Source organism: Microcaecilia unicolor, chromosome 5 (genome assembly GCF_901765095.1).
Source record: "Microcaecilia unicolor chromosome 5, aMicUni1.1, whole genome shotgun sequence".
In the NCBI taxonomy this organism is placed as follows: domain Eukaryota; kingdom Metazoa; phylum Chordata; class Amphibia; order Gymnophiona; family Siphonopidae; genus Microcaecilia; species Microcaecilia unicolor.
In genome coordinates, this window is record NC_044035.1 from 233,665,413 (window position 1) to 233,690,491 (window position 25,079).

The following is a 25,079-nucleotide window of genomic DNA, read 5'->3' on the forward strand; positions in this document are numbered from 1 at the left end:
TCAACACTGCTCCATTTCACCCTATCAGAGCGTTTTTTCACTATGGCCAAAAAGACTACTGGTTTCTGCCTAGATTTGTAAACCACCCCGATGGCCTCCATAGGGTGGGGTAGTAAATAATAAACTGGGAAAACAGATTTGGACTGCCAGGTTAAGTTCGTCTCACATTATCTCCTGTTCTACCAGGCACAAATCCAGATTGATCCTCCTTCACTAAATATGGTAAAAATTGAATTCTGGTAGCCAATATTTTAGCCAGCAGCTTGAAATCTAGATTTAATAAGGATATTGGCCTATATGAGGTGCAAAGGGTGGGATCTTTTGCCGACTTTGGAAACACTTATCCTAGCTTTCAACATGGATGGCAGTAAGACAGCGCCCTTAAAATGAAGTTATATGTTTCAGCCAAAATCAGAGCTATGAAATTTGAGAATGTCTTATAAAATTCTGCAGACAATAAGTCTAAATCCTGGTGATTTTCAGAGTTCAGCTAGCTCTCTGGACTTCTTTTAACATCAACTTCCCTGTTAAGTTGTTGAGCATCCAGCTCACCAAATTGCCTTAATTGGATTTTTTCATTTTTCCTGAGGAATATCTTGTACTTCTGAAGTATATAATTGTTTTTATAAAAATGTAAGAAAGCATCGTCTCAATTGACCAGACTCTCTAACAATGTCCCTCATCATTTCTGATATCTGTGTCTGTGCTTGTTTAGCTTTTGCCTGCTGTGCTACCAGCTTGCTGGCTTTGTTGCCTTCTTCAAAATATTTTTGGTTAAATCATATCTAATTCATGTTGCACTTTCCCGGTCCACAGGTTTTGCAGTTTAGACAAATTTGGTTTGCAATTGCTTAGTGGGCTGTCTAAATAATTCTTGTTCACATTGTTCTATATCTTGGTGCAACTGCATATCTTGCTGATTACGTTGTTTGTGCAGTCTGCTGGCCCATTTAATAAGATGCCCTCTAATGAAAGCTTTAAAGCCATCCAAAATAATACTCAAAAGATATGTCCTGAGTACCGTTATTAGAAAAATATTCTGGTATCAATTGAAATAAATCTGCAATTACTTGAATTACTTCTTTTTCTAGCTAGTATACTTTCAGGGTCTCCAGAACTAATTTTTAAATCTAATTTTCCCATTTTACAAGTGAGCCTGGGGCATGGCCTGATCACACTATAGATTCAATCACCAAACTGGACACACAAGACAATATCATTATCATCACAGAATATATAGTCTACACAAGAGTGTGTTTGTGAGGGGCTGAGTAAAATGTATATTGGAGAGTGTTGGGATTAAGTTCCCTCCATACATCCACTAGGCCCAAGCTATTTAGAAACAACTTAAATTATATGATTTATTTTACGATATTGTGCCTAGGAAGTGTTGTCCAAGTTGGAGGGAAGTGGGAGGTGAAGAGTCATTAAAATCTCTACCTATAATCCATTGTCCTGCCCGATTGTAACAGATTTTCCAGATCTAGATAACTCCTTCTGTTTCTCATTAGGTGCGCACACTGACAATATTGTAAAGACAACCCTGTGTATCAGTATGAATGCAAGAAAACATCACATGAGGTCAATTACAGTTTGTTTGTTTTTTTACCTGGACTTGAGCTCCCTTCATAATCAATATCCCTATGCCCCCCTTTTTTTCAGTGAGAAGCTAGTATGTAATCTGCAAACTTTTGAGCACGTACCAGTCTATTCTCTTCAAAATGTGTCTCCTGCACTAAACAAATTGTTGCAAGTCTCTCTTAACTTCTCTAAGACACTGGTGCCTGAGAGGGGAATTCAGACATTTAACATTGAGTGGTACTACCCTAAAACCCATGTCTTATCAATATAAGGTACACAATTTTCACCCCATAACTTCAATCCCCCCACATCCTCCTTTCCCCTCTACTTCCTTATCTCAGCTATCACCCTCACTAAAAAAAAAAGTGATAGACAAAAATCAGAGGAAGGGCCCCGCCTCACTTTAACCAAAACATGCAATCTGCTAGCCAATTGGAGATTGTGCGTTGGGATCAAAGCACCAAAACAACTGGGCAGACTGTCTTGAAGGGCTTTGTACGCTCCACATAATAGGCCAATGCTCCCTTGCAGTCCCAAGCTGCTTTCGCCAGGGTGGGCGTGAGGACGGGGAAAAAATGTTGGCAAGACAATCGAATGGTTCAAATGGAACTCCGACACCACCTTCGGCAGGAATTTAGGGTGCGTGTGGAGGACTACTCTGTTGTGATGAAACTTATAAGGTGCATCCACTACTAGGGCCTGAAGCTCACTGGCTCTTAGATCTAGGCTGTCGAGATGCCGGAGTGTACCTACACCTAGCATAGGAATAGGGAGCACTCCGCTTCATAGGAGCCAACTTTTCAAAATGATTGGGGGTGCTGAAAATTTTTTTTTACAGATGGTGCATTCCCCACCCCCCTTCCCTCTGCCCCTCCCCCTCTCTCCTCTCCCTCCGAGTTCCAGTCCCGCCCTCTCTCCCAGTTCCAGTCTCCCACCCGTCCTCCCTCCGAGTTCCAGGCCCTCCCTCCCTCCGTCCGAGTTCCAAGGCCCCCCTCCCTCCCTATCTCTGTCCGAGTTCCAAGGCCCCCTCCCTCCCTCCCAGTTCCAGGCCCTCCCTCCCCCTCTCCCCTCTCCTTTCCCTCCCTTCGAGTTCCAAGGCCCCCCTCCCTCCATCTGTCTGAATTTTAAAAGCCCTATTCTTACCTCGTCAGTGAAAAGAATGCACTGCAGGCTTGGCGTTCAGCCTTCCCTTCTGTCTCTCAGCTCTGGTCCCGCCCTTCATTTCCTGTTTCCGCAAGGGCGGGACCAGAGCCAAGAGACAGAAGGGAAGGCTGGCTAGAATCACTAGACTGAACCGGAAATGAAAATGAACTAAGGTTGTTTTAATGTATTTATCTCAGGCCTTTTCAGTAGTAGCTCAAGACAAGTTACATTCAGGTGCAGTGATTGTCCTGTCCCTGAAGAGCTTATGATCTAAAAGGAAACGTCTATAATGGGCATGTGCAGTTATGTGCAACCTGGCGCAGCTTCAGCGAAACAAGAGGCCACTTGGGTATTTTATCCACTACCAGCTGGACTGCATGCATGTATGCACTGAAGACTTCGGACTTAAGTTTGCTTTTTGCATAGCATGTGTTTTTGTGTTTCAGACCACTCTCCTGGTACCGTTGGCTTTTGCATGCACACTGGCTTGTAGTGACTTTTTTTGTTTGCCATAATGTGACCGTTCACACTTTTATGGTGGAGCTTTTTAATGTGGTTTGGCTTTTTTCTCCACCTGTATTGTATTGTTTCATGGTGACAGCTAGTTTGCCTGCTGTAGTCTATTGTTGAGACTTTGTCTTGGAGGGGCTTTTAGCTTTGAGGCTGTACTTCCTGTATTTTTTTCTTGCTTTTTTCTTCTGTTCACTATATTTGAGTTTGTGTATAGGTCACATATATGCCAGCAAGTTGAGCAGGGAATTTTATTTTTGATTGTATGGTAGTTTGCCCAGCTTCCTCTGTGGATGGTATATTTTCCTTAATTCTCAACCAGCTGCTCTAACAATTCCATGCACAACGCAGCACATATACATTTCAAGCCACCTAGCAGATGGCCAGGACTTTTCCTGCTACATGGCTCTGTAAACATTGCTTTCACAGCAGCCTCTGCCCCTGGCCAGTCCAAGAATCAGAACCTGAGGCAGGGGAATGAAACCCAAGTCACCTGCATAGCAAAGCTGCAGATTTCTCAGCACAATTCAGATCACTAACATCTTTATTTCCCTTGAATTATAGGCATCCATGTAAAATAAGACCTTCACCAAGTACTTGAAAACATTTGGTGATTGCACTGCCTTCTACTTAGGAAGTATCTACCATTTTTGTCTCTCTTATTGATAAAATTGATGGCTGAAATGTTAGGAAATGTGTAAAGAATAATTCCTTGGGGCACGTGGAATCAGTTTACATAAACTAAAAGGTCTCCTTAGAAAGGACGTAGCTAAAAAGGAATTTTATACAGTGGAAAACAGACTGATAAAAAAAAAAAGGTGATGAGAAATGGGAAAAAAAAGATACAGCCAGCTCCATTCCAAACTGCAAGATGCGTTTGGCAAACTCCTCTCGTTCTTCACAACCGGGAGGTGTTTGTTTTCCCAATGTCTATTTAATACAACATAGAGTTCTATAGGGATAATGGCTGTAATACTCCTCAGATGATGTTTAATGTGAGCAAGTGCAAGTCCATCCAAATTTTAAAAGCCCTCTTCTTACCTCGTCAGTGAAACTTCAGCCTTCCCTTCTGTCTCTTGACTCTGGTCCCGCCCTTCATTTCCTGTTTACACATGGGCGGGACCAGAGCTGAGTGACAGAAGGGAAGGCTGAAGTTTCACTGACAAGGTAAGAAGAGGGCTTTTAAAATTCGGACGGAGGGAGGGACTTTTAAAATTATGGCTGGGCTGCAAGGAAACTTCGGGTGCGTAAAATATTGGGGGTGCTCGAGCACCCACAGCACCCACGGAGTCGGCGCCTATGCTTCACTTCCCACCAAAAAACCTCCTAGTTGAGGAGGTTGTAGCAGAAGGCACCTTGCGAGAGAGAGAGAATCCATAGCATCATTATGCTTCTTGATCTGGTCTACAAGGTCTTCCTACCTTCTCTTCAAAAAAGGTTATTCCCCCGGCAAGGTACATCCGCCATCCTCTGCTGGACCGAATGATCCTGGTCAGAGACATGCAGTCATGAGAGTCTGTGCATCGCTATACCCCGATCAGCGATTCCGGATGCCACATCAAAAGTATCATAAGAACCCCTGGCCAGGAATTTACGACACGACTTCTGCTATCTGACCACATGGTGAAACGGCTCGGCCTGCTCTGGAGGGAGGGCATCGACCAAGGTAGACAGCTACCTCACCGAGTTCCGCAAGTGAATGCTCGTGAAGAGCTGGTAAGATTGGATATGGGCAGAGAACATAGCGGCCTGATACGACTTTCTCTTAAAGAGTCCAAGGTCCTATCTTCTCTGCCTGGGGGTGCCGAGGCATAGTCCCTAGTACTCTTGGCTCTTTTGAGTGCGAAGTCCACCACCACGGAATTGTGTGGTAACTGAGACCTCATCAACCCAGGTTCACCGCGGATCCGATACTGGGAATCAGTCTTCTTCGGGATCACGGGAGCAGACAGAGGAACGACCAGTTTCGCATAAGGCCTTCTTTGAGTACCTTATGCAAAGGAGCCGTCACAGCCTCCTTAGGTGGAGAGGGATAATCCAAGACATCGAGCATCTCAGCCCCGAGCTCATCCTCCACCGTCATAGGGAATGGATAAGCAGTAGCCGTTTCCTAGACAAAAAGATGTAAAAAGAGAGGCTCCCAGGAAGAGAGAGTCTCCTTCCAGGTGGAGGGGAAGGTTCAAGGGAATCCCAAAAGACTCATCGGAGGAAAAGTATCTGGGATCTTCCTCTAACTATCATGAACGCTCCTCTTCAGCATTTCCCTAAGGAAACTCAGACTGAGCCTGCCTTGATGCTGAGGAACGATGTCCTCAATGGCGATGTTCAGAAGCAGACGCCTGCATGGACTGCGGTGAAGCTTCCTCCACCGATGTCGAAGGGGAGTAGACCTGGGTGGCAGCCAACACCGGGGACGGGGACCTCTCCACAGGTGAAGGGCCAGATGCCGTTGCAGCAGACAGCACAGAAGGCACAAGCACCCCCGACACCGAAGCAGACTGGCGCAGCAGTTCTGGAAGCAGGGCCCCGATGTACTCATCAAGAGCCGCCATCGGAGAAGACTGCAGGGCCAGTGGAGCAACCGGAGGCATAATCTGCCGAGGTTCAGGAGCAGGTACCGGGCTGCCAAGAGGCCCACGCATCGGCACCTCCTGTATGGAGGGGGAGCGATCCTCTCGGCCCTGACGCTTCTCGGGTGCCGAATCCTTAAGACGCCCCAGAGCTCCTGGCACCATGTGTCGAAGATCAGTGACTGGATTAGGAACTGGTTGACGGACAGGCGCCAGAGGGTGGTGGTGAATGGAGTTCGCTCAGAGGAGGGAAAGGTGAGTAGTGGAGTGCCTCAGGGATTGGGGCCGATTCTGTTCAATATATTTGTGAGTGACATTGCCGAAGAGTTAGAAGGTAAAGTTTGCCTATTTGCGGATGATACTAAGATTTGTAACACAGTGGACACCCCGGAGGGAGTGGAAAACATGAAAAAGGATCTGAAAAAGCTAGAAGAATGGTCTAAGGTTTGGCAACAAAAATTCAATGCGAAGAAATGCAAAGTGATGCACTTAGGGAGTAGAAATCCAAAAGAGGCATATGTGTTAGGCGGTGAGAGTCTGCTAGGTATGGATGGGGAGAGGGATCTTGGGGTGATAGTATCTGAGGATCTGAAGGCGATGAAATAGTGTGACAAGGCGGTGGCCGTAGCTAGGAGGTTACTAGGCTGTATAGAGAGAGGTGTGACCAGCAGAAGAAAAGAGGTGTTGATGCCCCTGTACAAGTCGTTGGTGAGGCCCCACCTGGAGTATTGTGTTCAGTTTTGGAGGCTGTATCTTGCTAAGGATGTAAAAAGAATTGAAGCGGTGCAAAGAAAAGCTACGAGGATGGTATGGAATTTGCGTTACAAGACGTATGAGGAGAGACTTGCGGACCTGAACACATATACCCTGGAGGAAAGGAGGAACAGGGGTGATATGACACAGACGTTCAAATATTTGAAAGGTATTAATCCGCAAACAAACCTTTTCCGGAGATGGGAAGGTGGTAGAACGAGAGGGCATGATATGAGATTGAAGGGGGGCAGACTCAAGAAGTATGTCAGGAAGTATTTTTTCACGGAGAGGGTGGTGGATGCTTGGAATGCCCTCCCGCGGGAGGTGGTGGAGATGAAAACGGTAACGGAATTCAAACATACGTGGGATAAACAAAGGAATCCTGTGCAGAAGGAAGGGATCCTCAGGAGCTTAGCCTAGAATGGGTGGCAGAGCTGGTGGTTGGGAGGCGGGGCTAGTGCTGGGCAGACTTATATGGTCTGTGCCGGGGCTGGTGGTTGGGAGGCGGGGCTAGTGCTGGGCAGACTTATACGGTCTGTGCCAGAGCCGGTGGTGGGAGGCAGGGATAGTGCTGGGCAGACTTATACGGTCTGTGCCAGAGCTGGTGGTGGGAGGCAAGACTGGTAGTTGGGAGGCGAGGATAGTGCTGGGCAGACTTATACAGCCTGTGCCAGAGCTGGTGGTGGGAGGTGGGGTTAGGGCTGGCCAGACTTATACAGTCTGTGCCCTGAAGAGGACAGTACAAATAAAAAAGTAGCACATATGAATTTATCTTCTTGGGCAGACTGGATGGACCGTGCAGGTCTTTTTCTGCCGTCATCTACTATGTTACTATGACTGTGCTTCTTCGCCTTCGCTTGATGCCCGTCACAGACTCCTTGGTACCAACGAGGACAATATGGAATCCTCACGTCTCCTCGGGGTCAGGTCAGATGATGGTTGGTCCCGGGGGGGCCTGCATAGCAGGTCTCGAGACAGGTGGAGACCCACTCGACACCTCACTACTCCCAGCGCGACTTAGCCTCTCAGCAGCCATTACCTCTGCTCCTGACGTCGATGCGTCCCTCGATGTCGAAGTCGTCGACCTCGGTACTGATGCCAAAGGACCGGACTGAGCCCAAAAAAGTTCCTTGCGTTGGGCTTCTCAAGCTACTTGGGTCCGCTTCTTCATACGAAAACACAGAGCACAAGTAGCTGGGCTGTTGTCAGGCCCAAGGCACTGAATACACCAGGAATGGGTATTGGTACCTGAGATGGTCCAGTTGCATCGAGTACAACGTTTGAAGACACTGGGTCTTCGATGACATGGAAGGAAAAATGGCTCCAGTGAAATCAAAAGACTCGATTGTGTCAATAAAAAGGGCACAAAAAGGAGGAGAAACCCGTCCGCTTCGAAAAAGAAAGGAACTTATAAATGAGGAAAAAGATTAAGGATTTACACAAAAGGAAACAAACTTTTTTTTTTTTTTTTTTAAAGAAAACAAACGTACAGGAAAAACGAAGGGGGGGGGGGGGGGGGGGGGGAAATCGCTCACAGAAAAACTTTCCCAGGCCAGTACGAGAAGCACAGGAGGAACCTACCGCACCTAGTCATACACAGAAAAAAAAGTAACTGAGGTATGTGCTCATGCAGTGGGTGGGAAGTCAGTCTGCACACGCACCAGAAGACTCTAGCAAAGTTTTTTTGGTCTTTGCTATGGCAAAATGCTGGTTCCCAGGCCGACGCAGACATCGACCCACGTGTGAGAATAATGCAGCCTGTTGTCCTCAGAGAACTACAATTTACCCTGTTTTGGTAAAAAAAAAAAAAGGTAATAAAAATTTAGCTAAGACACTGATTTTCCAGTGATGGTGAGGAGCCACAGGATTAAGCTTCCATTTGGCACAGTGATGTCTCTTCCTCCTACATATGGTTTCTAAGATTTGTTTTGAAAATTCATGTAAAAGTATTTATACATTTAATTTGCTTTATACTCTGGCACTTTACTTATGCTGGGGGAAATCAAACACACAAAATTACAAATGGAATGTGCAGAATTTATGCAAATTTCCCCCAGGAGTTGATACTACCCTGTTTCCCCGAAAGTAAGACATCCCCCGAAAATAAGACCTAGTAGAGGTTTTCCTGAATTGGTAGATATAAGGCCTCCCCCGAAAGTAAGACCTAGCAAATTTTTGTTTGAAAGCAGGGCTGCTGAGAGCCGGATAAGGCCGCCCCCGGGCCGCCACCCCCCCATTCGAGGTCGCTGGGCCCCCACTCCACCCACTCTCCGTCGCTCCCGGAACTAAGCTTAAACGCCTCCTTTCACCTTCGCAGCAAGCAGCAGCAGGGCAGACCTCTCCTTCCTTCCATGCCCCGCCCTCGCGGACATCACGTCAGGCGAGGGCGGGACACGGAAGGAAGAAGTGGCCTGCCCTGCTGCTGCTTGCTGCGAAGGTGAAAGGAGGCGTTTAAGCTTAGTTCCGGGAGCGACGGAGGGCGGGTGGGCCAACCCCGATGTTTCCCCCAAAAATAAGACAGCCCCTGAAAATAAGACCTAACGCATTTTTGAGGGCAAAAATTAATATAAGACTGTTTTATTTTCGGGGAAACACGGTATATACTTGGTATCAGTATCAGGCAAGGTCCCACCTAGACAGTTCCCACCTACCAATTCCACCCCCCCCCCCACAACAATTCCCCACCAAGGACTTCTTCCCCCACCCCCCGTCATTTCCCACCCTCCCTAGCCTTTTTTTTTTTTTCCCTTTTTAACCCACTGCAGCTTCTTTCTTGTATCAGGTCTGGAACAAGAAAGAGCAGCATACGGATGTACACAGAGGACATAACAGAATAACTTTTCATAGGTAGAGTAGTAATTTGTTATAAAACGTAATCAGTGTGTCATTTTGAGGGCTGAATTAGGTTAAAACCTAGTTTGGGAACTGCAGTTTGAATCTATTTATTTATGACATTTAGTTCCCAGATTAAACATGAATTAGGTTGAAACTTATTGGGGGGGGGGGGGGGGGCATAGGTAGAGTAGTCATTTGTTATAAATTATAATCAGTGAATCGTTTTGAGGGACTGAATTAGGTTCAAACCTAGTTTGGGGAGTGTGTGTGTGTGTAGGGGGGTATTGTCTCTCCCCCATGAACTTCAGTTTGTATTTACCTATTTATTTACTTATTTAAGATATTTAGCTCCCAGATAAAAATGAATTAGGTTGAAATCTAGTTTGGGTGTGTGTGGGTAGGGGTAATTGCCCCCCCACATGAACTTCAGTTGGTTATCTATTTATTTGCTTATTTATGACATTTAGATCCCGGATTAAACAAGAATTAGGTTGAAACCTAATTCATGTCTGGAAGGGGAAAGGGATGTGTAAAAGATAATGTTGTGGGGGAGGAAATGTTGTGGAAGAGAAAAAGGAGGGAGATTACTTGCCTTGTGTGTTTCCTATTTTTTGGGTTATAGGTGGGAACTGTCTGGTGGGAACTGACCTAGAACCCTTGGTATCAATCAACTGGTTAATTTTATCCAAATTACAGCTATGCAGTGCTGTACAGTATCAAAATTTCTGAGGATAAACATCTGCTCCCAGTTGAAATCATACGACTGGTCTCTCATAAGTGAGCTCACTATTCAGTTGCAACTAAAACCATGGAAAATCAGAGTGATTATATAAAGAAATGACATGACAAGTCACACACCACAGGGAATCGTGCCAGAATAGTGAAAATTATGCATAAGCAATTGCTATAATTGTTTTACATTAAAACAGATTATTTCAGTATTCTTAGAGTTATTTTAATATTTTACACTAGGTAACAAGGCTTATATCAGTCTGAACACTTCTAGGAGCAAATGCCTCAAGCTACTGTCTACCCTGCTCACCTCTCATATGTACACAAAATCTCACACACTTCCATCTGGCTGTTATGAAGCTTCTGCACCAACATGATGCCTCAATGCTATCACTGCACACAAGAAAAAAAAATCCTGTGTTGCACTGAGTCTTTCCCACTCCCACAGCCAAGCTCTTTCCCAATTTCTTTCCACAAGTTCTCCTACGGACTTCTCTCCATCTCCTGAGCCTACAAGCACCCCTTTGTTCTCAAAGTTTCACAAACAGCACAGGACTGTATTACATTACAACTGCTCAACCTGATTGCTACTAGAGTTCCACGCTTTCTCCTTTTATATATTTTACCTATCGCCATTTGAAATTCATTCTCAAAGTCTAGGACCCTCAGCTTGAATTCTCTGATGTTTAATATGGAACCACACAGATACTTCATGATAAACAGTATTAATACTTCCATTTCTGCAGACCACATGTAGTCTCTCCTTGGTAGGCCTTTCTACTAGTTGGGAGTACCTTGCTCTATGTAGGCTATTCAGGATTCCAAGTTGCTCAAGTGAGCTCAAGTCCACATCTGGCTGAAGTCACCTGAATGTGAAATGTCCTCTTCACCAACCACCATGATAATGCCTCCTGTCTAAATTAAGCTCTTAACTGTGCTGATATACCAGCACCACATTCATACAGAAAGTCAAGTTTTTCTATAGTAAAATTTAGCTTCTCCTTGCTCTTCACACCAGCAGTAAAATTGTACATACCCAACACTCTCTCCCCCAGGCCTCCTAACTCAAGGTAAGCATTCTGAAAAGCATCTTTCAGCTCCTCATCCAGAGGCTGTTCCTTGCCCTGCAGAAGGATAGTGGAGCACCGGTCAAGGATTCTCTCAGGAGCACCCTTCATGACTAGCAGGTACCGGGACTCAGACGGGTTGGCATTCTTGTGGACTGACAGCTGGAAAAACAAGGACATGAGGTTGATGTTCTCTAATAGGACAAAAAAAAACCCCTCTAAACTTGAGTTACCTCCAAAAGCAAACAAGCTTTTAGAACCACCCATTAGAAACTATTTAGATCAATGCTGCACTCCATCTCCTTCTCCCAAAGCGAATGCTACATACCTGTAGAAGGTATTCTCCGAGGACACCAGGCTGATTGTTCTCACTGATGGGTGACGTCCACGACAGCCCCTCCAATCGGAATCTTCACTAGCAAAAGCCTTTGCTAGCCCTCGCGCGCCGATGCGCACCGCGCATGCGCGGCCATCTTCCCGCCCGAAACCGGCTCGTGCCGGCCAGTCTCATATGTAGCAAGACAAAGAGAAGGGAAGACACAACTCCAAAGGGGAGGCGGGCGGGTTTGTGAGAACAATCAGCCTGCTGTCCTCGGAGAATACCTTCTACAGATATGTAGCATTCGCTTTCTCCGAGGACAAGCAGGCTGCTTGTTCTCACTGATGGGGTATCCCTAGCCCCCAGGCTCACTCAAAACAACAAACATGGTCAATTGGACCTCGCAACGGCGAAGACATAACTGAGATTGACCTAACAATTTTTCCAACTAACTGAGAGTGTAGCCTGGAACAAAAAAACATGGGCCTAAGGGGGTGGAGTTGGATTCTAAACCCCGAACAGATTCTGAAGCACTGACTGCCCGAACCGACTGTCGCGTCGGGTATCCTGCTGCAGGCAGTAATGAGATGTGAATGTGTGGACAGATGACCACGTCGCAGCTTTGCAAATCTCTTCAATAGTGGCTGACTTCAAGTGGGCTACCGACGCTGCCATGGCTCTAACATTATGAGCCGTGACATGACCCTCAAGAGCCAGCCCAGCCTGGGCGTAAGTGAAGGAAATGCAATCTGCTAGCCAATTGGATATGGTGCGTTTCCCCACAGCCACTCCCCTCCTTTTGGGATCAAAAGAAACAAACAATTGGGCGGACTGTCTGTTGGGCTGTGTCCGCTCCAGATAAAAGGCCAATGCTCTCTTGCAGTCCAATGTGTGCAGCTGACGTTCAGCAGGGCAGGAATGAGGACGGGGAAAGAATGTTGGCAAGACAATTGACTGGTTCAGATGGAACTCCGACACAACCTTTGGCAAGAACTTAGGGTGAGTGCGGAGGACTACTCTGTTATGATGAAATTTGGTGTAAGGGGCCTGGGCTACCAGGGCCTGAAGCTCACTGACTCTACGAGCTGAAGTAACTGCCACCAAGAAAATGACCTTCCAGGTCAAGTACTTCAGATGGCAGGAGTTCAGAGGCTCAAAAGGAGGTTTCATCAGCTGGGTGAGAACGACATTGAGATCCCATGACACTGTAGGAGGCTTGACAGGGGGCTTTGACAAAAGCAAACAACTAAAGGCTGTCCCGAGATCGGCTTACCTTCCACACGGTAATGGTATGCACTGATTGCACTAAGGTGAACCCTTACAGAGCTGGTCTTGAGACCAGACTCAGACAAGTGCAGAAGGTATTCAAGCAGGGTCTGTGTAGGACAAGAGCGAGGATCTAGGGTCTTGCTGTCACACCAGACGGCAAACCTCCTCCATAGAAAGAAGTAACTCCTCTTAGTGGAATCTTTCCTGGAAGCAAGCAAGATGCGGGAGACACCCTCTGACAGACCCAAAGAGGCAAAGTCTACGCTCTCAACATCCAGGCCGTGAGAGCCAGAGATTGGAGGTTGGGATGCAGAAGCGCCCCCTCGTCCTGTGTGATGAGGGTCGGAAAACACTCCAATCTCCACGGTTCTTCTGAGGACAACTCCAGAAGAAGAGGAAACCAGATCTGACGCGGCCAAAAAGGAGCAATCAGAATCATGGTGCCTCGGTCTTGCTTGAGTTTCAACAAAGTCTTCCCCACCAGAGGTATGGGAGGATAAGCATACAGCAGACCCTCCCCCCAGTCCAGGAGGAAGGCATCCGATGCCAGTCTGCCGTGGGCCTGAAGCCTGGAACAGAACTGAGGGACTTTGTGGTTGGCTCGAGATGCGAAGAGATCTACCAAGGGGGTGCCCCACACCTGGAAGATCTGTCGCACTACACGGGAATTGAGCGACCACTCGTGAGGTTGCATAATCCTGCTCAACCTGTCGGCCAGACTGTTTACGCCTGCCAGATATGTGGCTTGGAGCACCATGCCATGACGGCGAGCCCAGAGCCACATGCTGACGGCTTCCTGACACAGGGGGCGAGATCCGGTGCCCCCCTGCTTGTTGATGTAATACATGGCAACCTGGTTGTCTGTCTGAATTTGGATAATTTGGTGGGACAGCCGATCTCTGAAAGCCTTCAGAGCGTTCCAGACCGCTCGTAACTCCAGGAGATTGATCTGCAGATCACGTTCCTGGGGGGACCAGCTTCCTTGGGTGTGAAGCCCATCGACATGAGCTCCCCACCCCAGGAGAGACGCATCCGTGGTCAGCACTTTTTGTGGCTGAAGAATTTGGAAAGGACGTCCCAGAGTCAAATTGGACCAAATCGTCCACCAATACAGGGATTTGAGAAAACTCGTGGACAGGTGGATCACGTCTTCTAGATCCCCAGCAGCCTGAAACCACTGGGAAGCTAGGGTCCATTGAGCAGATCTCATGTGAAGGCGGGCCATGGGAGTCACATGAACTGTGGAGGCCATGTGGCCCAGCAATCTCAACATCTGCCGAGCTGTGATCTGCTGGGACGCTCGCACCCGCGAGACGAGGGACAACAAGTTATTGGCTCTCGTCTCTGGGAGATAGGCGCGAGCCGTCCGAGAGTCCAGCAGAGCTCCTATGAATTCGAGTTTCTGCACTGGAAGAAGGTGGGACTTTGGATAATTTATCACAAACCCCAGTAGCTCCAGGAGGCGAATAGTCATCTGCATGGACTGTAGAGCTCCTGCCTCGGATGTGTTCTTCACCAGCCAATCGTCGAGATATGGGAACACGTGTACCCCCAGTCTGCAAAGTGCCGCTGCTACTACAGCCAAGCACTTCGTGAACACTCTGGGCACAGAGGCGAGCCCAAAGGGTAGCACACAGTACTGGAAGTGACGTGTGCCCAGCTGAAATCGCAGATACTGTCTGTGAGCTGGCAGTATCGGGATGTGTGTGTAGGCGTCCTTCAAGTCCAGAGAGCATAGCCAATCGTTTTCCTGAATCATGGGGAGAAGGGTGCCCAGGGAAAGCATCCTGAACTTTTCTTTGACCAGATACAGTGGGGGAAATAAGTATTTGATCCCTTGCTGATTTTGTAAGTTTGCCCACTGACAAAGACATGAGCAGCCCATAATTGAAGGGTAGGTTATTGGTAACAGTGAGAGATAGCACATCACAAATTAAATCCGGAAAATCACATTGTGGAAAGTATATGAATTTATTTGCATTCTGCAGAGGGAAATAAGTATTTGATCCCCCACCAACCAGTAAGAGATCTGGCCCCTACAGACCAGGTAGATGCTCCAAATCAACTCGTTACCTGCATGACAGACAGCTGTCGGCAATGGTCACCTGTATGAAAGACACCTGTCCACAGACTCAGTGAATCAGTCAGACTCTAACCTCTACAAAATGGCCAAGAGCAAGGAGCTGTCTAAGGATGTCAGGGACAAGATCATACACCTGCACAAGGCTGGAATGGGCTACAAAACCATCAGTAAGACGCTGGGCGAGAAGGAGACAACTGTTGGTGCCATAGTAAGAAAATGGAAGAAGTACAAAATGACTGTCAATCGACAAAGATCTGGGGCTCCACGCAAAATCTCACCTCGTGGGGTATCCTTGATCATGAGGAAGGTTAGAAATCAGCCTACAACTACAAGGGGGGAACTTGTCAATGATCTCAAGGCAGCTGGGACCACTGTCACCACGAAAACCATTGGTAACACATTACGACATAACGGATTGCAATCCTGCAGTGCCCGCAAGGTCCCCCTGCTCCGGAAGGCACATGTGACGGCCCGTCTGAAGTTTGCCAGTGAACACCTGGATGATGCCGAGAGTGATTGGGAGAAGGTGCTGTGGTCAGATGAGACAAAAATTGAGCTCTTTGGCATGAACTCAACTCGCCGTGTTTGGAGGAAGAGAAATGCTGCCTATGACCCAAAGAACACCGTCCCCACTGTCAAGCATGGAGGTGGAAATGTTATGTTTTGGGGGTGTTTCTCTGCTAAGGGCACAGGACTACTTCACCGCATCAATGGGAGAATGGATGGGGCCATGTACCGTACAATTCTGAGTGACAACCTCCTTCCCTCCGCCAGGGCCTTAAAAATGGGTCGTGGCTGGGTCTTCCAGCACGACAATGACCCAAAACATACAGCCAAGGCAACAAAGGAGTGGCTCAGGAAGAAGCACATTAGGGTCATGGAGTGGTCTAGCCAGTCACCAGACCTTAATCCCATTGAAAACTTATGGAGGGAGCTGAAGCTGCGAGTTGCCAAGCGACAGCCCAGAACTCTTAATGATTTAGAGATGATCTGCAAAGAGGAGTGGACCAAAATTCCTCCCGACATGTGTGCAAACCTCATCATCAACTACAGAAGACGTCTGACCGCTGTGCTTGCCAACAAGGGTTTTGCCACCAAGTATTAGGTCTTGTTTGCCAGAGGGATTAAATACTTATTTCCCTCTGCAGAATGCAAATAAATTCATATACTTTCCACAATGTGATTTTCCGGATTTAATTTGTGATGTGCTATCTCTCACTGTTACCAATAACCTACCCTTCAATTATGGGCTGCTCATGTCTTTGTCAGTGGGCAAACTTACAAAATCAGCAAGGGATCAAATACTTATTTCCCCCACTGTATTTGTTCAGGGCCCTTAGGTCTAGGATGGGACGCATCCCCCCTGTTTTCTTTTCCACAAGGAAGTACTTGGAATAGAATCCCAGCCCTTCTTGCCCGGATGGCACGGGCTCGACCGCACTGGCGCTGAGAAAGGCGGAGAGTTCCTCTGCAAGTACCTGCTTGTGCTGGAAGCTGTAAGACTGAGATCCCGGTGGACAATTTGGAGGTTTTGAGGCCAAATTGAGGGTGTATCCTTGCCGGACTATTTGGAGAACCCACTGATCGGAGGTTATGAGAGGCCATCTTTGGTGAAAAACTTTCAACCTCCCTCCGACTGGCAGGTCGCCCGGCACTGACAGTTGGATGTCGGCTATGCTCTGCTGGAGCCAGCCAAAAGCTCGTCCCTTGCTTTTGCTGGGGAGCCGAGGGGCCTTGCTGAGGCGCACGCTGCTGACGAGAGCGAGTGCGCTGGGGCTTAGCCTGGGCCGCAGGCTGTCGAGAAGGAGGGTTGTACCTACGCTTACCAGAAGAGTAGGGAACAGTCCTCCTTCCCCCAAAAATCTTCTACCTGTAGAGGTAGAAGCTGAAGGCTGCCGGCGGGAGAACTTGTCGAAAGCGGTATCCCGCTGGTGGAGCTGCTCTACCACCTGCTCGACTTTTTCTCTAAAAATGTTATCCGCACAGCAAGGCGAGTCCGCAATCCGCTGCTGGAGTCTATTCTCCAGGTCGGAGGCACGCAGCCATGAGAGTCTGCGCATCACCACACCTTGAGCAGCGGCCCTGGACGCAACATCAAAGGTGTCATACACCCCTCTGGCCAGGAATTTTCTGCACGCCTTCAGCTGCCTGACCAGCTCCTGAAATGGCTTGGCTTGCTCAGGGGGGAGCTTGTCCACCAAGCCCGCCAACTGCCGCACATTGTTCCGCATGTGTATGCTCGTGTAGAGCTGTTAAGACTGAATTTTGGCCACGAGCATAGAGGAATGGTAGGCCTTCCTCCCAAAGGAGTCTAAGGTTCTAGAGTCCTTGCCCGGGGGCGCCGAAGCATGCTCCCTAGAACTCTTAGCCTTCTTTAGGGCCAAATCCACAACTCCAGAGTCGTGAGGCAACTGAGTGCGCATCAGCTCTGGGTCCCCATGGATCCGGTACTGGGACTCGATCTTCTTGGGAATGTGAGGATTACTTAGTGGCTTGGTCCAGTTCGCCAGCAATGTCTTTTTTAGGACATGATGCATGGGTACTGTGGACGCTTCCTTAGGTGGAGAAGGATAGTCCAGGAGCTCAAACATTTCAGCCCTGGGCTCGTCCTCCACAACCACCGGGAAGGGGATGGCCGTAGACATCTCCCGGACAAAGGAAGCGAAAGACAGACTCTCGGGAGGAGAAAGCTGCCTTTCAGGAGAGGGAGTGGGATCAGAAGGTAGGCCATCAGACTCCTCGTCAGAGAAATATCTGATGTCCTCCTCCTCCTCCTCCCACGAGGCCTCACCGTCGGTATCAGACAAGTTCGCGGACCTGTGTCTGAAGCCGTGCCCGGCTCGACTCCGTGGAACCACGGCGGGAGCGTCGAGAGGTAGACTCCCTCGCCCGCACCAGCGAAGCTCCCTCCGCCGACGTCGTCGGGGAGCCTTCCTGGGAGGCTACTGCAGTCGGTACCGCAAGCGGCACCGATGTTGGAGACCTCACCCCGGGCAAGGGGCCAGCCGGAGCCTCACGGTACCGGAGGGGAAGGGCGCAACAGCTCTCCCAGGATCTCTGGGAGAACGGCCCGGAGACTCTCGTGCAGAGCGGCTGTGGAGAAAGACATGGAAGCCGATGCAGGTGTCGATATCAGAGTCTGTTCCGGGCGTGGAGGCTGTTCCGGGCTGTCCATAGTGGAGCGCAAAGACACCTCTTGAACAGAGGGTGAGCGGTCCTCTCCGTGCCGATGCCTACTGGGTGCCGACTCCCTCGGCGACCCTGAGCTCTCGGTGCCGACACGGGAAGGGGACCGGTGTCGATGCTTCTTCGACTTCTTGGGACGAAGCATGTCACCGGAGCTTCCCGGCACCGACGAGGAGGACGTAGAATCCAACCGTCGCTTCCTCGGGGCCGAGGCCGAAGAAGGTCGGTCTCGGGGGGGCTGTACCGCAGGAGCCCTCAGGGTAGGGGGAGACCCACCCGAAAGCTCACCGCCACCAGCAGGGGAATGGACAGCCCTCACCTGCACTCCAGATGAAGCACCACCGTCCGACGAAATCAGCAGACGAGGAGGTCCCGGTACCACTGACGCCGACGCAGCCTTCCGATGTCTCAGCCCCGATGCAGAGGGTCGATGCCTCGATGCACTCGATGCAATCGCGGCCGAGGATGAAGGTCTGGACGCTGGCGACGTCGATGGACTCGATACTCCCGGTGCCGATGCCGACGAAGAGCCCGAGAACAAAACGTTCCACTGGGCCAATCTCGCTACCTGAGTCCGCTTTTGTAAAAGAGAGCACAGACTACAGGCCTGCAGGCAGTGCCCAGCCCCCAGACACTGAAGACACGACGCGTGCCTATCAGTGAGCGAGATTACCCGGGCGCACTGGGTGCACTTCTTGAAGCCGCTGGGAGACTTCGATGTCATGGGCGGAAAAATCGCGCCAGCGAGATCAAAACTCGTAATGGCGAAGATGGCACCACAAAAAAGGGGAAGAAAAACTTCGAACCGAGGCCTCCAAGGGGCCTACCCCGACGACGAAAGAAAACTTAAAGGGGCAAAACTAGAAATATAGGAAGGGGAACAGACCGAAAAGGTCTCCTTCCGAATGTTTTTTTTTCGTAGCAGTCCAAAAAAGATGCGCGAGGTCGACTTTCGGGGCGCGAACGGCGTAAACACGACCGTACTGAGTGCGGACAAAAGAAGACTGGCCTGCACGAGCCGGTTTCAGGCAGGAAGACGGCCGTGCATGCGCGGTGCGCATCGGCGCGCGAGGGCTAGCAAAGGCTTTTGCTAGTGAAGATTCCGATTGGAGGGGCTGCCGTGGACGTCACCCATCAGTGAGAACAAGCAGCCTGCTTGTCCTCGGAGAAAGGACAGAATCACATATTTACCTGGTACTTGTTGGTGGAGTTAAATGGGATTTCTGCCACTTTAGTATTTTTCTCTCTCATATCTTTGACAGAGCCACAGCAAAGCTCAATACATTTCAGCAAGGCAGACTCTGATGCATCACCAGCAACATCTCTCTGTTACAAAAGAAAACAAACACACTAAGTCAACTTCATTTGGATTTTAAGTGTATTGATTACGAAGTCTGTTCTAAGAAAAAGCCTCCAACAAATTAGGAAAGACCTAAGCAGGGTTGGATCAGATGTGCTAGGTGTAAATAACATAAGGATCATTAACCCTGAGGAATATCTACAGTCTGACAGCTAGGATTTTAAATACTCAAGAAAAGCTGGGTCATGCTATTTCAGCTATAAAGGAAATTCAGAGGAAAGACTAAATACAGCAAAGGGTCATGAATTTGATACTGCCTTTCTGTGGGTACAACCAAAGTGGTTTGCATATAGTATATACCTAGTGGGCTCACAAATCTAAGTTTTGTTTTTTGTACCTGGGGCAATGGACGGTTAAATAATTTGTCCAGGGTCACAAGGAGCTGCAGTGGGAATTGAACCCAGTTCCCCAGGTTCTCAGCATGAAAGTGCGACATCCGGATATGATCATACGATCTTAAGGTAGTCATCAAATAGGTAGATACTGTAAGCCAATAGCCAAAACCAGAAGGATGCATGGGTGCAAAGGGAGGAATGTGCTCACAAACGTCCAGGTGGGTGCCCTTCTAGGCAATAGTGATCACCACAAGAATGAAAGCAGACTGCAGATGCACAAAACTCAAAAGTACTGGATTTCAGATGTGCCGATTTTGTTAAAATGGGGGAATACCTGAAGGCGATGAAGGCAAGGGTGGGTATTGGAGATGTGGAAAAGCGAATGATAGCAGGTATTCTCCAAGGACAGCAGGCTGCTTGTTCTCACGACTGGGTGATGTCCCGCGAGAAGATTTTTCCGGTTGGAGGGGGCTGCCGTGGACGTCACTCAGTCGTGAGAACAAGCAGTCTGCTTGTCCTCGGAGAACACAGTGGCACAAGCTAAAATCTTGTACAACGAAAGTAAAACAAGAGAAACAGGAAGCCTATATGGTTCTCTAAACAAGTGGCTGAAAAAAAATAAGGCAAAAGAGGCTGTGTTCAAGAAGTACAGAAGAACACAAGAGGATCGTGGAAAGATTACAAGAATAAACTCAAAGAAGTGAAGAGGAAAATACAGCTAGCAAAAGCACAGGCATAAGAAAAAAATGGCTACAAAGAGGCGATGAGACCTTTTCAGATATACTAGGAAAAGGAGAAAAGCTAGGAATAGAACTGGAAGACTGAAAGGTGTCAAGAATAGCTATGTGGTGAGTGATGAGGATAAAACAAATGTGCTAAATACTTCTCTTCGGTGTTCGTGGAAGAAAATCCTGGAGAAAGACAACGGTCGGCTGCGAGGGTGTATCTGGTAATGGAGTGGATATTGCACCGTTCATGGAAAAAAGTGTTTCTAAACAACTTGAAAAATCTGGAAGTGGTCAAAGCTATGGGGCTGGATGGGATACATTCCAGGATACTGAGGGAATTCAGAAATCCTGGCGGGACCTCTTAAAAATTTGTTTAAGACCTTTAGAGACAGGAGAGGTTCCGTGGGAGTGGAGATGAGTGCATGTGGTCCCTCTTCACAAAAGAGGGGATAGGGAAGAAGTGGGAAACTACAGGCCAGTAAGCCTCATATTGGTGGTAGAAAAAAAAATGGAATCACTGCTCAAGGAAAAGAGCTTTCTAGACTCCAACAGGTTGCAGGATCCAAGGCAACATGTCTTTACCAAAGGAAAACCCTGTCAAACTAATCTGATCTTTGATTGGGTGACCAAAAAACTGGATGAAAGACATGCGCTAGATGTAATCTGTTTGGATTTCAGCAAAGCCTTTGATATGGTTCCTCACAAAAGACTCATGAATAATCTGAGAGGGCTGAACTTAGGACCCAAAGTGAACTGATTGGAAACTGGTTGACCAACAGGAGGCAGAGGGTTGTGGTAGACAATCTGCTTAATGGAAAGGAAGGCGAGTACTGAAGTGCCTCAGGGGTCAGTACTGGGGAAGATTCTGTTTAATGTATTTGTGAAAGACATTGCTGAAGGGTTAGAAGAAAGTTTGTTTTTTTGTGGATGACATGAAGATAGCCAATAGAGTAGAACCATGAGAAGAGATCTCCAAAAATTAGAAGAATGGTCAAAGGCAAAAACGTAGAGTGATGCACTTGGGGTGCAGAAATCCAAAGGAGATGTACCAGATTAAAAAAAAGAGATTGATGAGGACAGCTCAGGAGAGGGACCTTGGGGTGATGGTGTCTGAGGATCTCATGATGATGAAACAGACAAGATGGTGGCCATGGCCAGAAGGATGCTAGGCTGCATAGAGAGGGGTATAACCAGCAGAAAAAAAAGGAGGTGTTGATGCCCCTTGTACAAGTTAGTAAGGCCCTACTTGCTATCATGTTCAGTTTTGGAGGTTGTATCTTGCTAAGGATGTAAAAAGATGAAGCGGTTCAGAGAAAAGCGACAAAAGTGGGGTTAGAATCGCTGGATGGACCGTACAGGTCTTTATCTGCTGCCATCTATTATATTACTATGAATGGCCAGCAGGAAGAAAGGACAATGCTTCTATTTAAGTCTCCGAGATCCCATGTGGGGTACTGTATGTAACTCTTGAGGACATACAACTCCTTCCCCCCTTTAAAAAAAAAAAATTGATGAGTTCATCCAAAGGACAATTAATCATAAACCATACCATATAGGTACAAAGATCTAAATACAAAGACTTGGGAAGAGACAGGATACAGGAGATAAGACTTTTAAATACCTCCAAACTATAAATGCATAGGAGGTGCAACACTCAAAAGGAAGCTCTGGAATATGGGGTCAAAATGTGAAAGGCTGTTTATTTCTATAAAGAGAAGCAAATGTATGAACAGCTTCCCAACAAATGCTGTGGATACAAGCACAGTATTTGAGTACATGGAAGCAAAGGACAAGTAGAGGATCTCTTCAATTCTATAATCCCTTTCTCTCTCACGAGTGGTCTGAATAGCAGACTGGACAAGCTCTGTGTTTACGACTGCAGTCAGGTTTTGTGCTTCTAACTGCATTAAGCACCAGCAGGTTCTTCCTATGCAGGTACAAAAGATACATGACTGACTTGACATTATCAAAGACTAAGGTGTGGATCCAAAGTTTAAGAAAATCCAGTGGGTGATGATTTGCTATCTCCAATTTACCATGAAAACTAGATCACAAAACCTTGAAAAAAAAAAAGCCACAGAGGTATTTTGTTATATCCATTCTAGACAATAGATTAGATGAGGCCAAATGGCACCATTCATCAATGCTTTTCATATGTAAGCAATGTTCTGCGATACAGATGAAGACAGACAAGAGGTGCTTATTTGGCTTTGTGGTAAAGGAGTGTAATTAGCCCAGTGTGACAAGGAATGGCATAGAGAACAAAAGGAACATACAAGGAGCACCAGTGTCTCTATTTGTGGCATTTACCATGCCGTTGTACACTTTAACGTCTCGTCTACAGATTATGTAATCTTCTAGCTTGCTAACACTTTACTAATACTAATCATTTCTATAACACTACTAGACATACACAGCGGTGTACATATTATATGCAGGTACTTTCTCTGACCCTAGGGGGCTCACAATCTAAGTTTTTTTGTACCTGGGGCAATGGAGGGTTAAGCGATTTGCCTAAAGTCGCAAGAAGCTGCAGTGGGAATCGAACCTAGGATGACAGGATCAAAGCCCACTGCACTAACCATTAGGATACTCCTCCACACCACTTTAAACTGGATATTACTTAAGTGTGAGACCAGCTAATTGTTTTAATTTCCCCTCTTTTAGACCTCTATCTGACTCCTTCACACGGGGGACTAAAGGTACTTATTCCATATAACAGGTTCTGTATAGTTTCTCTGACCTCCATTGTCACCCAATCCCAGGCTTATTAAAAATCTGTCTAAGTTTCTGTAAAGACTGAGTGTCACTTGTATGTGATCTACCTTGTAGGCTAAATGTTAGGTAAAGAGAAGACAGAATCTATAAAAATAGAGACAGAGAAAGGTTTAGATAGATAGGTACATTTTATTTCTTACCCAAAGACAAGTCTTCAAATTGGTACAAATACAGACATCAGATTCTGGTTTCAACCGCACAGAGCTTCGCCGTCTGACAGAAGCGTTGGAGAGGAGTCCTCTACTAAGGCAAACGTCTCCCCTCTTTTATACACAAACCTCTCCATAGAAGTGAATGGTGAGAAACCTAGCTCCTAATATGTCTCAACTTCCTGAGATCATACTTTCCCATGCGATCTGCTATCTGATGTGCCCACCTCCTTCCGTTCTCAGCTACTGCTAATTATCAACATGTTTTGGGAAGCGTTGAGATAACAGTTTCACATCTTCCGGCTGCAATACTTTTCATACCTTTCTCATGAACTCTGTATTACCTCTGTATCATTGTATACCAAAACTAATAAGCTCCATTTTATTCATCTGATCTTTCATTACAGGTGCTATATTTGAATTAAAAATTGTACCAATTTGTGGCAGGACTCATTGTTCAGACCTGCTTTTTGCAGATTCTCAAATATTAAATCACTTACTTGTTGTTTGGCCTAGTCAGTACTTTTTCAGTTGTTTTTAGGCTGCATAGCTTTGGCCAGCAATATTCCAGTGGTAGCCTTAAAGCTAGGCCATATATTAACATAATGTAAATCATTAACAGCCATGTTTCAACTTGGTTGACAGTTTTTAACCACACTTCTGTACAAGTCTGAGCCTCAGTGCAGAGAATAAGGGATCTCAATCTGCAACCATCATCTTCTGGCTTTAAGACAGACTCAGCGCTGAGTGACAGCAGTAAGTCCTGTAAAAACCTTGTGCGAGTCCTGGGTCTTCCCTTTACTGCACCCTGCCTCCTCTGATGCAATTTCCTATGGGCAGGACATGGCAGAGTGAAGTCCCAGGGCCTAGGTGAAGGTAGCCTGTTTTCAGGCTGCTGCCAGAAACTCACACAATTTATAGGACCGTGGGGGGAAAAAGGAGCATTCCTGGTGGGGGGGGGGGGGGGGGGGGGGTACTGGCTTAACTGTTTCACCAGGTGACACCAGAGGCTGGGAGTTTGGTGCCCTTTAAAAAAATTCTGCTGGTGTCCTGAGCCAATACCTCACCTGGTCCAATGTTTAAGCTGGCGCTGATGATTCCTAAAGTTTAACATGGAAAATAAAAGGAAAGTTTATTTTCCAAGTTTGCAGCTACAACTTGCTCCCATCACTGCTATTATGCCACTTGATCTCATCTGCAACACCTGATTCAGACAGCAAACGTTAAGCAGAAGTGAGGTGGTTCAGGGTCATACTCACTTTAAGGATCGGTACGTTTTCTTGGCCTGCCTGGAACACAGCACGATTGCAGAGACCAGCAATTCTAGACAGTGCAGTCCATGTAGCAGAACTCTTGTCGAAGGATGCACCTGCAGAAAATCAAATCAATGGAAATAAGATTTTAAAAATTTAAGTCAGTTGTTAGAATTTGACAATTGTACTTGAATTCCAGGCAACCTAGGCTCCTTGATGCAACCTCACCTTGAGTACTGAGTGCTACCCTGATCACCGTAACAAAAAAGAGCTAGCAGAATTAGAAAAGGTTCAAAGAAGGGCAACCAAAATGATAAAGGGAATATAAGAATAGCCATACTGGGTTAGATCAGGAAAAGTTAATGAGGTTAGGGATCTTCAGCATGCAAAATACAGCTTGAGGGGGGATATGATAGAAGTCTACAAAA

General features: G+C 47.2%; 1 protein-coding gene across 1 annotated transcript in view; it reads right to left on the reverse strand.

Annotated features, from left to right (window-relative positions):
- Positions 1–25,079, reverse strand: part of ATP1A1 (ATPase Na+/K+ transporting subunit alpha 1) — a 142,562-nt gene that overhangs the window by 30,833 nt on the left and 86,650 nt on the right. The window contains 3 exon segments of the mRNA XM_030203883.1: positions 11,161–11,353; positions 19,240–19,374; positions 24,658–24,767. Coding sequence (XP_030059743.1) covers positions 11,161–11,353; positions 19,240–19,374; positions 24,658–24,767 — 438 coding nt within the window.